This window comes from Culex pipiens, chromosome 2 (assembly GCF_016801865.2).
Source record: "Culex pipiens pallens isolate TS chromosome 2, TS_CPP_V2, whole genome shotgun sequence".
Classification (NCBI taxonomy): domain Eukaryota; kingdom Metazoa; phylum Arthropoda; class Insecta; order Diptera; family Culicidae; genus Culex; species Culex pipiens.
Window position 1 is genome coordinate 122,128,608 of NC_068938.1, and position 13,360 is coordinate 122,141,967.

The 13,360-nt window shown below is 38.2% G+C and overlaps 1 protein-coding gene across 1 annotated transcript; it reads right to left on the reverse strand.

Moving 5' to 3' along the window:
• Positions 1 to 2,193: 2,193 nt before the first annotated feature.
• Positions 2,194 to 11,457, reverse strand: LOC120419552 (armadillo repeat-containing protein 2). The gene is made up of 9 exons (XM_039582266.2): positions 11,088 to 11,457; positions 10,692 to 11,021; positions 7,240 to 7,535; positions 7,008 to 7,148; positions 6,703 to 6,837; positions 4,616 to 4,718; positions 3,477 to 4,393; positions 2,542 to 3,091; positions 2,194 to 2,482 (listed from the first exon to the last, which is right to left on the reverse strand). Exons 1-9 carry the CDS (start codon positions 11,227 to 11,229, stop codon positions 2,274 to 2,276), a joined length of 2,823 nt encoding a protein of 940 aa, XP_039438200.1. The 5' UTR covers positions 11,230 to 11,457; the 3' UTR covers positions 2,194 to 2,273.
• Positions 11,458 to 13,360: the final 1,903 nt, after the last annotated feature.

A 13,360-nucleotide genomic window follows, 5' to 3' on the forward strand; every position in this document is an offset into this window, starting at 1 on the left:
ACACAAATATTGTTTGCTCGAGAATTTTTTTAAAAAAAAGTTAAAATTCAACGATTAAAATAAAAAAAAATCGCAGGAAATTAATCCATTTAAAAAAAAAACATTTTACGGTGTCCTAATAAAAGAAGTTCCTAGAAAGACAGCAGCAGTCAGTTTGTTTACTACATATCTTGTTTGTGATATAGTAATTATCACGATGTGTTGTTACACATTCGTGATTCACTGCTAAACCGTCGTGCACCGAATACCGATGTAGAAATTCGTGCATGCGCATTGCGCAGCTAATTTTAACTAAGTAAACATCATTATGCGGACTCTAATTGGAGGCTGGGTTGATAATTACTTAGACTTTTGTCAACAACATCAAATCATAATCCTGAACCAAAAAAAATACTGAGAAATTGTGAATCTGATAACTTTAAAAAACGTCATTCCTACCAGTTCCAACAAAATCGCTAGTATAAAAAATACTTTATCCCGTTGAAGAACCTTTTGAAATTCCGAAATAATCCGAGAACTTGTGAACATCCGTATTCATCCCAGTTTATATTATAATATTTATTCACGGTGGACATGATGATTTAATGCCCTCAGTGGGGGTGACTATGGGCCAAAAAACGATACACCTTTTGTGATTTCTAAGTAAACAAAAACAATTTAAATAACGAGCAATTCCATGTCAAATAGGGATTCGGTTGCACCCGACCCTTTCCGATTTCAATGAAACTTTATAGACATTTTATCCTAGGCATACATAAGCCATTTTTGTGTATATGGAGCCAATTTACTCTCCAGGTTACTATACTACACTGAAAAATATTGTGTTTTCAGTTATGAGCAATGTAATTAGCTTATATCTGTAAGCCCATACATCTAATTGAAATGTGGTCAAAGACAAACTTATGGGAAGTCGGACGAGCTTTCCGGTAAAAATATTTTCCAGACTGAAAAATCAAGTCTGTCATATATAAATTGCCAAAAACCATCATAAAACCTATTTTTTCAACATTTTTATTTTTAAAACCACTGTAACTTCACTAGGATTGGACTTAGGACAATGGTAAATATGGACACTTTTATGTAAAATTTTCTGGAGAATCGACTCTCGAGTTCGGTTTTTGAAAATTTTGACGTTTAGAGCACTTTTCAAAAAAACAGTTCCAGTAAATGATTTTTGTATTTTTTTAGGTGAGTTGCTCCATCCTGCATTTCATTCTTTTGTAACATTTTAGGCTATTTTCACAAAAATTTTGAACGAAAAAAAATCGTGGGCTCACCTTCAAATTTGACTTTTAAACTTAAAAATCGAAAAATCTCATAAAAGTAGAGTGTGCTTTTCTTTCAGTGTATTTTTTTCGGAAAGCCCGTCAAATTTCCTACAAGTTTGTCTTCGACCACTTTTTGATACGATGCAACGGCTTCGAGATACAGCAATATTTAAAATACGAAATACAAAATTATTAAATAAATAAATAAATAGAAATTTTCCGATAGAAAGTATTTAAAACACTTACGCCCTTCTCAAATGTCATTCTCGAGTGTAACTGGCTCCATATACACAAAAATGGCTTATATATGCCTAGGATAACATGTCTACAAAGTTTCATTGAAATCGGAGAGGGTCGAGAAAAAGGTATCTAAAAAAATCCTGTTTTGGGCTGGAATTGCTCTAACATGGAAAATATTTTAACGTAGAATTGTTCTTGGATAGTTTTATAACATTTTCCCAAAATATGGTGGAATTTGATGAACTCTACCTTAAATGCCTATCATTTGAAAATTGGCGCAATCTCACTCCTTAGAGGGGGTTACATTGGGACAATTGAAACTAAAATGATGCTCAAATACAAAGATATGATAAAAACAAGTCATCCAACAGTGTTTCTTGTTTGAGAAGAACCTGATAATGGTAAAATCCGTAAAAATCACTTCTGGAGTTTTTTTTTTTTTTTTAAAGGACCAATAAACCAAATTTCCAGTGTTTGCTTTTTGGGTGTTTTCAGAACCGCCTTGAGCCAGGGGTATTGAAAAACACCCAAAAAGCAAAAACTAAAAATTTGGTTTATTGGTCCTTTTCAAAAAAACTCCAGACTTTGACTCAATCTCACCCCCCACACCTAATGTTACCTCCACTGACGGTATTACTCATTTTCCAAAGCCTAAATTTCGGACATAAATAAATACCAGTTTTTATTACCATCTATTCCTAATAAATTTATTTGAAACTTTAAAACAGTGAGTGTGCGTGGTAAAAAATCAAATACTTTCTAGATTTATTGTTTTAACCATTGTTTATAATGTTCTCCCCAGGTGTCTCCAGCCTGCCCAATTATCATATCATCGGGTTCCTCGTCCGAAGACGCACATGGTGAATTTCCTAGCGACATGCTGGACTGCAGCCTCTCCAGCAGATCGGTCGCTACCGGGGCGAACTCCTCCCACAGCATATCCGGTTCTTGTCCGTTGAACAACTTTTCTTCGTCTGAAATTGGGAAATGAGTTTTAAATTTAAAGTCCGTTCACGCTGTGCATTCACCTTACCTAAGCATTCCGCCAGATCGCCACATATATAGTCCACCTCGGATTCACCCAACGCGTTCATGACATTGCCACTGTCGATCAGGTAGTTCCACAGCGCCTGGCAGGCAATCCCAGCAAGTATCCAATCCTGGCCGGACGCACCCCGTTGCAGTAGCTTGCGCAGCACAATCGGTCCCTGCAGCTCTCGAAACGGCGCCCGTCGCTCCCAGTCACCGAGAATGTTAACCAACACTCCACACGAGGTCACCATCAGCTCCACGTCGTCCGACTCGAGGCATCGGATCAGTATCTTCAACCCGCTCTCGGAACAGAACGTTTGTCGGGTTATCCCGTTGCGGGTCATGTTACCGAGGACGCGTGCCACTTCGGACCGCGCCGGACTTCCGTCGGTGTTCAGAATGCTGCACAGAACCCCGCATATGTCCTTCAACCGTTCGGCCATGCTGCCCGGGTGGTTGTACTGCAGCGGGTTGTCCGACGGTTCGTAGTAGTAGGACAAATTGTGGAGGGCGCCCAGCGTGGCGAACATTAGCTCTTCCATTTCGGGTTCCTGGAAAAGGGAGGTTGTTGAATGAAAATAAGCCAAACGGGAAACTGTCTCCGTGCTCAGAAGAAATTACTTGAATATTTATGGGTCGGCAACAGATTTGTGTTTGAAAGTGACCATGCGTATGGTAATCCCAACAACTATGTGCTTGATAAAAAAAATAATTTCGAATGCTGATTCGTTCGATGAGTATTGGCACGGGTACAGGAAGTGAAAATAATAAACTCTCAAGTTCTTGTAACAAATATTGTTAACAGAAACAAAACTTTTACTAATTAATCTATTAAATATATTTCCAACGAAAATAAATTAAATTATTTCAAAGAAATAATAAAAACACATCAAAAATAACAAATCGTTCGCTTTCAAAACAGATACATTTTCTCACCTTATTGCCTTTCACTTTCAATAAAATGTTGAGCAGGATTTCTCCCAGGGGTGGCTTATTGCTCAACCCAAATCCGACATCACCATTCACGCAGATGTTTGCCACTACACGAACCAGCTTTGTAAGGACATCAACCACCGAGTCTCCCATTTGATTCTTGATTGTGAACCTCTTGTTTGCATAGAACTCGAGAGCGTTTAAAATGGCCTCCATAGACACGTCGTTAGAATAGAAATGCAAACGAGCCGAGTCCCATCTTGTCATAATGTTGCCGAGAATATAACCAAGCCGATTTGTAGCGGCCAATCCTTTCTCAACTGTAGCACTCGTTTCACTGATCGATCCCAGCAGTATTCCAAGTCGAGCTGCTCCGTCAGCAAGCTGTTCACAGCACTCGGGCCGTTCCGAGAGGACACTCAGCGTTCGGATTACGTTAGCTTGCACTTCCGGTTCTTCGATGCACATCTCGGCGGCTCGCACCAACAGTGGACCAGCCAACTCCAGTTGAATCATTTCACTGTCTTGAGTTTCCCTGATTTGAGGACTCGTTCCGTTGAGTAAAGATCGCGTGCCGGCTAGGCAACTGCTAATCGAAGGAATCTCCGCAATGGTTCGTAATGCTCCGGAAAGTTGAAACAGCGCGTGCAGTGGTGGTCCCGAAAGCTTCTTCGTCGATCCCAACTCGTTCAGCATCTTCAGATGAAGCACCATTAGCTGCACCAGCCCGTGTCTGGCCAAACGACACGCCAGCGATTTTTGGCGGGACGAATTTTCCCGCGAAACGGCCTCGGGCTTGACCTTCTGGCTCGAGACTGAACTGCCCGAACCTGCTAGAAAACGGATAGCTCCGTACCCGTAGATACATGCCTCCGGCTCGTCAGCTGGCGATGCTCGGCCCAAACCGTCTACTAGCAGTTCTGTGTGGGAGGGGGGAGACATCAAAATGGCATTATTGAAAGGGCGATACATTAGAACCAAGTGGGTGTTAAAACTTTCACCTATTGAAGGAACTTTTCAAAATTTTGAACGATTTTTGGCAAAACGCTTTCTTACAAAAAGCGCACTTCAGCCATAAACCGTGACCAAAAACTGATTTTAATGATTTTCATCAAAAAGGACAATAATAGGGGACACTATACCTGGCACATCGCTGTCGGCGAAGAGGGCATCGTTGTTTTCATTGCGAGCGATTTTAAAAACCAGCTTGCATGCGCCCGTCAAATTGCTGCCAGTCACATTGAGCTGCGTCGAAGAGTAGAGGGAAAAGAGAAATGGTTATTAAATACAAATCATTCAAGAAAACGGGCGCGCGCCCACGCAAATGACCGTTATCTTGAGCTAATTGCGACTCAAGGGGCAAATTGGGACGGATGATTTGACCATGTTTTGGTATTTTCTATTTGTTGATGCTAGAATAGACTCAGGACATCAAAATTTCTAAATTTAATGTCATCTAAGTCGTTAACGTTATAGTCCCAATTCGCACCAGTTGACGGAAAAACTTGAAATATTAAAAAAAAAACAAATACAATAAGTTGAACACTAAGTTTGTCATTTTGACTTTAATGTTCAAAATTTCGATCGTAATTTTCATCTTATTTGACATCCGACTCTATTTGACGTCCGACTAATTCAGTACGTTTGATTAGATCTATAATTTTTAGTAACTATTTCTTCTATTGCAACCTAGGATAACGTCATGATTCAAATTCCGGACACTCGATTTTGCTTATGAATCGCAAAAAAAATTGGACTGAAATGTTAGTGAATGGCATTCTTTAGGTCTCAAATAAATTCTTACCATCAAAACAAACTATATTTTATTGAAAAAATGTTATAATTTAAGGAAATCAAAACCATAAATTTCTGCTTTGCATTCCCGGTGCTTCAGATGCCTATGACATATTTCAGTGAAATGTTTAACTTTTTTGGTAAACTTGTAATTTTATTTTATTTCAATGATTTGGCATTAACTCAAATTATTCGCTCATAAAGACGTAAACGCCACAGGTCACTAGATTGAATGGTGTTTGTTCAAATCCTTTTGCATTCTTATAACATTAGGAAAGCACAACATAAGGCTTTGGGTTCGTTTTTAAGTTCATTTTATCAAAATTCACTTTTTCCCTAAATCAGTATTGTCTCTACCAATGACTTGCACCTATTATAAAGTATGTTTTATCATTTGTTGAGTTGAGAGGCAAGTGTGCCATATGGATTTTAAGTATGGGGGCAAAAATACATAAATGTTTAAAATCTAATCTAATCTAATCAAACACAAGCGCAGCCAGTCCGAAGAAAGCATCCTGGAAGAACTTGTGGTTAGATTACGCCCCAAGTTCTTTCTTGTCAATATTAATGATTGCATTACATCTAAGTAGCCCCAAACATGTATAGCAAAAAATAAAACGGCTAGGCCTACTGCGTTGCATTAACCGCAGAGACAGATTCTGAGAACGGATCACATTTCACAGAATCAACAGGGGAGGAAGAATGCGTGGACATACCGTACCAAACGCGCCAAATGAGTTGTGGTTGGGTGTGTAAGTGTAGATTTGGCAAGTAATTATTATTTTTTAGGAGTGGGAAGAGGAAGGAGGGAGGTAGAATTTGGATTAAGGACATGGAAGATGGGGTGATTTGATAAATAGAATATAATATAAATTATTTAGCAAAAAAAAATGGAAAGATCTCACCAAGGTACTTCAAAACATTCGACAAACCGAATACGATGCTGTTGCTTCACTAGAACATCATCGAATCCAGGCATCCGCAGGTTGTGAACAGCTTCTGGCCTTGCCGGAACGGCTGGAACCAAACGGAAATCCTTTCCGTTACGCCACACGAAAATAAATCACGCCGTGCTTCACTTGCTTGCTGAAGACAAAGCAAGTAGATTCACTTACAGCATAAACAAATCCGAAAAACTCATCAGAAACTTTCTTGGAATTTGCCAATGAAAAATGATGCTCTTCAATCTTTGTAAATGTCTTCATTATATTTTAGTTTTGTAAATTATCAAAGATGAGTTTTTTTTATATTCTGTGTATAATAAATACCTCAAAATGCGTTAAAGAAAAAAAAAATTGTAACGACAGTTTACGTTAAAAATTGTTTTTTTTATACATATTTGGGTCGCCATAATCTTTTATCCCAGCATATTCACATCGAGAATTTATCTTAATTTACAAAAAAAAAGAAATGAAACCAGGAAATGAAAACTTACCGCCAACACAACTCGCGCCACCGACAGCAGAATTTTCGCCGAGTTTGCCTCCACCAAGCCGTACAATGCCCCCAGAACTGCACCACGCCAGCTTCCTTTGGCTCCCTTTACGCGAGAGTAAAGTTCGCTTAAAATCTGAATCAAAGTAAATAAATGGAATAAATACTTCAATTTGCTGCTTCACGGCGCCAAGCGTGTAGTAAGAGAAATTCTCCAACACACACACACACAAACTCACTTACTTACTTAAGGCGAGTGTGTTTAGCGGGAAGGAAAATGTGGAAATTTTGTGCTGAATAACTCACCCCATTAATGTGACTAACGGTTTCGTCCGTGCAATCCTTGATGCCGGCGTGACCCTTGAGCATCTCCAGCAGGGCTTCGGTCGTAGATTGGGCTAAAATTTCGTTACTTTTGCTCAGTTTCTGCTTTTGCTTCAGGTGGTCCTGCAGATAACGAACACAAAACGAAAAATCATCACTCTAATATCAAAAATTTAACGGATTTTGGGCACATGTCATGAATGGATCTCTTTACCATTTTTCCACTTCCGGAACGAGCAGCAACAGACTGGGTTGACTTTTCCGGCGTTCCGGTTTCGAGCATGGGTCGTTGCTGTTCATCAAGTGACTGAAACTGGCGCCGCTTCAACGGATGGTTCTTGACGATACTGTTCGGGGGCAGCGTCGCACCACCTTCTCCTACAGCAGCTCCGCCATCCTTGGCCGTTCGCTTTTCGTTCAGAGGTTTTGGTTCTGCATTTAGTGAAAATTGCGGCGTCAGCGGCGTGGTCGGTGACTTAAAGTCCTTCCGCGGTGGCATACACTCTGAAACTGTTGCACCACCAGAAAGCTCAGTTAGTAAATTTGCAAGGACGAAGGAATGTGCTTGGGGAGACAAACGTGCCAGATAGTTTGCCAAAAGTTGTTTAGTTTTGTTTTATCGAATTTTGCCTCTCGTACAAACTTGAAAGCCACCAAAAAGCAGCACATCTAGCCAGACAGTTTACGACGTTAATAGCAAGGAGAAGTTTATTACGGTCGTGAATGTAAACCATTCTTATCTGAATTATGAAATTTAGTTGATACTTGTTGCTTGCTTGCTTCTTTTTGACCTACCCACTTTGAAAAATTTGAATATGGCGCTACTACACTAAATCGGTAAGAAATCTTTGCCGAGTTTCAATTATATTGTTCACACAAATTTTAAAAACATAAAACAATCTAATTTTTACAACGCAATTATTAGTTTGAACAATGAAGCGTTTCCATTAACACATCAGGAGGGGTCATGTGGCTGTTGTTAACCCTCTACAACCTAACCTCGCCTTTAGATGGGCTTCGATCTAAAAAATCGCCAAAAATCAATTTTCCAACCGATTTTTGATCTTTAAAAAGCATTGGAAAGAAGAACTCTTAAAATTTTAGAAAATTTCAGGGTTGGAAGTTTGACTTGTTTAATGTGCCTTTGCCAATGTTTTTAAAAATGTAATTTTTTTAGGGGTCAATTTTGGCTGTGTTTTTTACTAACATTTCCTATATTATCAGTAAAAAGAAGTATGCAGTAATTTTTGTAGTGTCCCAGACTATGTCTCTACGCATTTTTTTTTACAATTCAAATGATTATGGTGCCATTCTATAGCAGAAAATGTGAAAAACATGCAAAATATTGAAAAAGTGACAGTAAAAACTTGAAAAAATTAGATAGGCAAAATGTAATTATATTAGGTGGTAGAATATACCAAATACTATTAAAAACAAACATAAACTTAACAAGATAAATTCAAAATTAAAATACTAAAAATAAAACAAGAAATACATAAAACAAGAGAAGTAAAGTTTTTCGTAGAACAAAAGAGCAATTCCAGCTCAAATCAGGATTTTTTCTGGTACTTTTGTACCCGACCCTCTCCGATTTCAATGAAAATTTGTAGACATGTTATCCTAGGCCTATAAAAGCCATTTTGGTGCATATGCAGTAAATAGTACTCGAGAATAACATTTGAGAAGGGCGTAAGGTATTTAAATATTTTTGTATTCTGTAAATTAAAAATTACTGTATCTCGAAGCCGTTGCGTCGTATCAAAAAGTGGTCAAAGACAAATTTGTAGGAAATTGGACGGGCTTTCTGATAAAAATACACTGAAACAAAAATACGCGCCCCTTTTATGTCATTTTTAAATTTTTAAGTTTAAAAGTTAAATTTGAAGGTGATGTCACGATTTTTTTTCGTTCAAATTTTTTGAGGGAATAGCCTAAAATGTTACTAAAAGACTGACGAAAAATGCAGGATGGTATGTCTCTCCTAAAAAAATACAAAAATCATTTTCTAAAACTGTTTTTTTGAAAAGTGGTTTGAACGTCAAAATTTTTAAAAACCTGTAGTGGGAATCGATTCTTCAGACAATTTTACATAGAAGTCTTCATATTGATACAGCGGTTTTAAAAATAAAAATGTTGAAAAAACGGGATTTTTGGTGGTTTTTGGCATTTTCTATATGACAGACTTGGTTTTTCAGTCTCGTAAATATTTTTACCGGTAAGCTCGTCCAATTTCCCATAAGTTTGCCTTTGACAGCTTTTTGATTTATATCGTTTTTATATTTAATCAAATTTACTATCCTGGTTTCTACCACACTGAAAAAAATATTCTATTTTCAGTTATAAGCAATGTAATTAAGCTTATATCGGTAAGCCCTTACATCCAATTGAAATGCTGTCATAGGCAAACTTATGGGAAATTGGACGCGCTTTCCGTTAAAAATATTTACGAGACTGAAAAACCAAGTCTGTCATATAGAAATTGTCAAAAACCACCAAAAATCCCGTTTTTTCAACATTTTTATTTTTAAAACCGCTGTATCTTCCCAAGGATTGGACATAAGACAATGGTCAATATGGAGACTTTTATGTAAAATTATCTGGGGAATTGATTCCCACTACCGGTTTTTTTTTAAATTTAGACGTTTAGACCACTTTCCAAAAAAACAGTTTTAGTAAATGATTTTTGTATTTTTTTAGGAGAGACATACCATCCTGCATTTTTCGTCAGTCTTTTGGTAACATCTTAGGGTATTTCCTCAAAAATTTTGAACGAAAAAAAATCGTGACATCACCTTCAAATTTAAGTTTTAAACTTAAAAATTGAAAAATGACATAAAAGTGGCGTGTATTTTTGTTTCAGTGTATTTTTATCAGAAAGCCCGTCCAATTTCCTAAAAGTTTGTCTTTGACCACTTTTTGATACGACGCAACGGCTTCGAGATACAGTAATTTTTAAATTACAGAATACAAAAATATTTAAATACCTTACGCCCTTCTCACATGTTATTCTCGAGTACTATTTGCTCCATATACACAAAAATGACTTATATAGGCCTAGGATAACATGTCTACAAAGTTTCATTGAAATCGGAGAGGGTCGGGTACAAAAGTACCAGAAAAATTCCTGATTTGAGCTGGAATTGCTCAAAGGGAAAATTGAGCAATCAAGTATAATTTCGAATGATTAGTCATTTTTTAAATATCTTCCATATTTACCAAAAAATATTTTTAAACAAATCAGAGCAGAGGGAAAGAAACTTTAATGAAATTTGTGCCAGCCTAATCTGATAAAAAAAAATCAAAAACAGTCATACACGGTTGCAAAAAGCAAAACTTCAACATTCTCAGAACATTTGAACTCTGTTAACCTCTCTGTCTCTGAACAATCGACTCACTCGGAATTGTATTCTAATTTAGCGCATTTCTTCTTAGTAATCATTTTCTTGCGTGACGTCTCAGAATTAACTAGCCAAAACACGAATTAATTCGATCGATAAAATTTTTAATAAGAAGTGGACTCTGGTTGGCTAGCTTGGTCCAATTACTTCTTATTAGTCATTGGATTGTTTTTCCCCCTCCTAGTTCTAGAGCTAGACACAAACTCATTGGAATTGGGAGCAGATCGATAAAAATCGATTGCAAAGGTGGTGTAAAAGTGGCACTCACGATTATCCAGCGATCCTGACTGCTTGCTGGGTACTTTGAGCAAGGCGGGCAGCTTACTTTTCGTTGTTCCGTTATTGTTGTTGTTGGTGGCATCGTTGCTGTCCCCCAGGGAAATAGAATCGGCTGATTCCGAGCGCGTGAAGCCAACAGAACCCCGTTCGATCGGATCTCGGATGGGCTCCAACGAAGGCAAGGCACGCGATTCAAACTGCAGATATTTGAGGCTAAAGGCGCTGGGAGGTCGCCCCGGAGGTGCCACCCGGCCATACAGTTGCCGTTTTGGTTCCCTGGGGGTGATTGGCCGACGGGCCGACACCAGCCGCGTTCCTCCTAGTTTGGAGAAACAAAGTTTTTCATTAGTAATACGTCATCACTTTTGCGCTCAAAATCAATCACCTGCCGCCAGCATGCTCTTGGCTTCGCTCACAATTTCCGCACTCGTTTTGCGCACTAATTTCCGCTTTCCATCGCCGGAAGCGTTAACACTGGCGTTCAGGAAAGCTAACGAAGAATCACTGTTCAATTTGGAGTTTTGCATAGCACCACTTGTTCAACCCCAAGCTTAGTCATTTAACCTTGAACAATCCTTCGGAAAACTATTTCAAACTAGAAAAACTGGACCACAGGCACTGGCTAGCGGATTGTGAAGCACCTTGACCAACTCCACTCTACTCAACTGGCCGATGAAAAGTGAAATGAGAGGCCTGGAAAAGTACGTGGACTCTTACTTCTTCAACCAGAATTCATCGATTGAGCGCGCGATTCCCAAACTAAACATCTACGCTCTATTTAGATCATGCGCCATTGTTTACTCACCGTTGCTACGGATATTCCGTGCCCCCCAACAAACCGGTTCTAGAACAAACAGGGGGCAAGCGGGACCAAACCAATGGAATGGTTGTTGGAGAGGACAAGAATGGCTCATTACTCCGAGTCTGGTGTAGCAACGTGCTTTGATGAATGAAGAAAGGAGAAACCAGTTGATTCATTGAGAAATTCAGAGCGTTACGAGCAAACATGGAAACGCATGGTAGTTTATTTTAAACTTAAGCCTCAACCATGTTGCAAAATTGAATGAAATTATGAATAAACAATGCAAGAATCCAGATTTTCATCCAAATCAGATCATCCCAGTCTTTTAAGCAAAACCTCAAAAAACCGCTCTTTTCGCCAAAAAAATTGAAAAATCTCAATTTTAGACTGCGGTATTTCTGGGACCAGAAATCGCAGAAGATTGTAAAAAAAAACAAAAAAAAACATGTTAATACCAAGATTAGGTATGGTCGTCTGAGGCGAATTGGGACAACACTTTTAGCAATGTTGCAGCCAAATATTTTGCTTTTTTGAAGTGGTTTCGTTTAGACCAGATTCAGAGTAACAAAATGTGTTCATTCATTTCCAAATTTGAACCTTTTAAGTGCTTTAAAACGTGATGTCCCGATTCGCCCCAGTTGACGGTATGTTCCATAAACCATAGGAACATTATTGCTTGCATAGTTAAACTTGATAATGACGTGGTATTATTTTTGGTATTCTAGCGCCCTTGGATTTGCAGGTAATGGTATTAAATATTTTACCACGTATTACCGACCTACCAAAATTGTATATTTCCATGCCGTGTTCCTTTGCCCTGCAGTTCATTTCAGCGCAAGGATGTTATTATACAAATCGTCGCCGTCGTGCTAACTTGTCGTTCGTGCATTTTGGGTCAAATTGAGTTAAGAATGCAATTTTGTGCAGCTCACAATGCCTCACCTTTTGACCTTTATTCAATATATTTAAGGCTACCAACTGTAAGGATTTTTTCCTTACCATACGGATTTTCGAACCTCTTCGCGGATTTTTAACAGGCCGGAATTTTTGTAGGGAATTTTAAGCATAATACGGATTTGTACGGAATTTCAACAACTTTTTAATCATTGAATTGTTTTTTTATTTGGTCGAAGCTTTTGTTAACTAGATTTTTTTTATTTTTCTGTGAGTTTGATTTAAAAAGGGATAGTTTCAATTCAAACATGGTTGAAGGTTACTTTCTGTTGGATTCCTGCACATGTTGGCATTGTTGGCAACGAGGCAGCTGACTCACTTGCAAAGAAAGGCCGAGCGTACCCCCTCCTAACATACCAATCCCTTACCAAGATGTTCTTCGCCACATAAAACAACAACTGTGGAGCACTTGGGAAAATACGTGGCACTTTTGTCCCTGATCACGAATCCGAGGTCCGTTTTTTTTATATCTCGTGACGGAGGGGCGGTTCGACCCCTTCCATTTTTGAACATGCGAAAAAAGAGGTGTTTTTCAATAATTTGCAGCCTGAAACGGTGATGAGATAGAAATTTGGTGTCAAAGGGAATTTTATGTAAAATTAGACGCCCGATTTGATGGCGTACTCAGAATTCTGAAAAAACGTATTTTTCATCGAAAAAAAACACTAAAAAAGTTTTAAAAATTCTCCCATTTTCCGTTACTCGACTGTAAAAAATGTTGGAACATGTTATTTTATGGGAAATTTAATGTACTTTTCGAATCTACATTGACCCAGAAGAGTCATTTTTTCATTTAGAACAAAATTTTTCATTTTAAAATTTCGTGTTTTTTCTAACTTTGCAGGGTTATTTTTTAGAGTGTAACAATGTTCTACAAAGTTGTAGAGCAGACAATTACAAAA

Excerpts from the sequence above, each read along its gene's own strand:
- LOC120419552 (XM_039582266.2), bottom strand. The coding sequence starts at position 11,229 with ATGCAAAACTCCAAATTGAACAGTGATTCTTCGTTAGCTTTCCTGAAC. Across the intron at positions 7,536-10,691 it reads GTCAGGATCGCTGGATAATC|TTTCAGAGTGTATGCCACCG; the intron begins GTGAGTGCCACT and ends GTGGTGCAACAG. Across the intron at positions 3,092-3,476 it reads TGAAAGTGAAAGGCAATAAG|GAACCCGAAATGGAAGAGCT; the intron begins GTGAGAAAATGT and ends TCCCTTTTCCAG.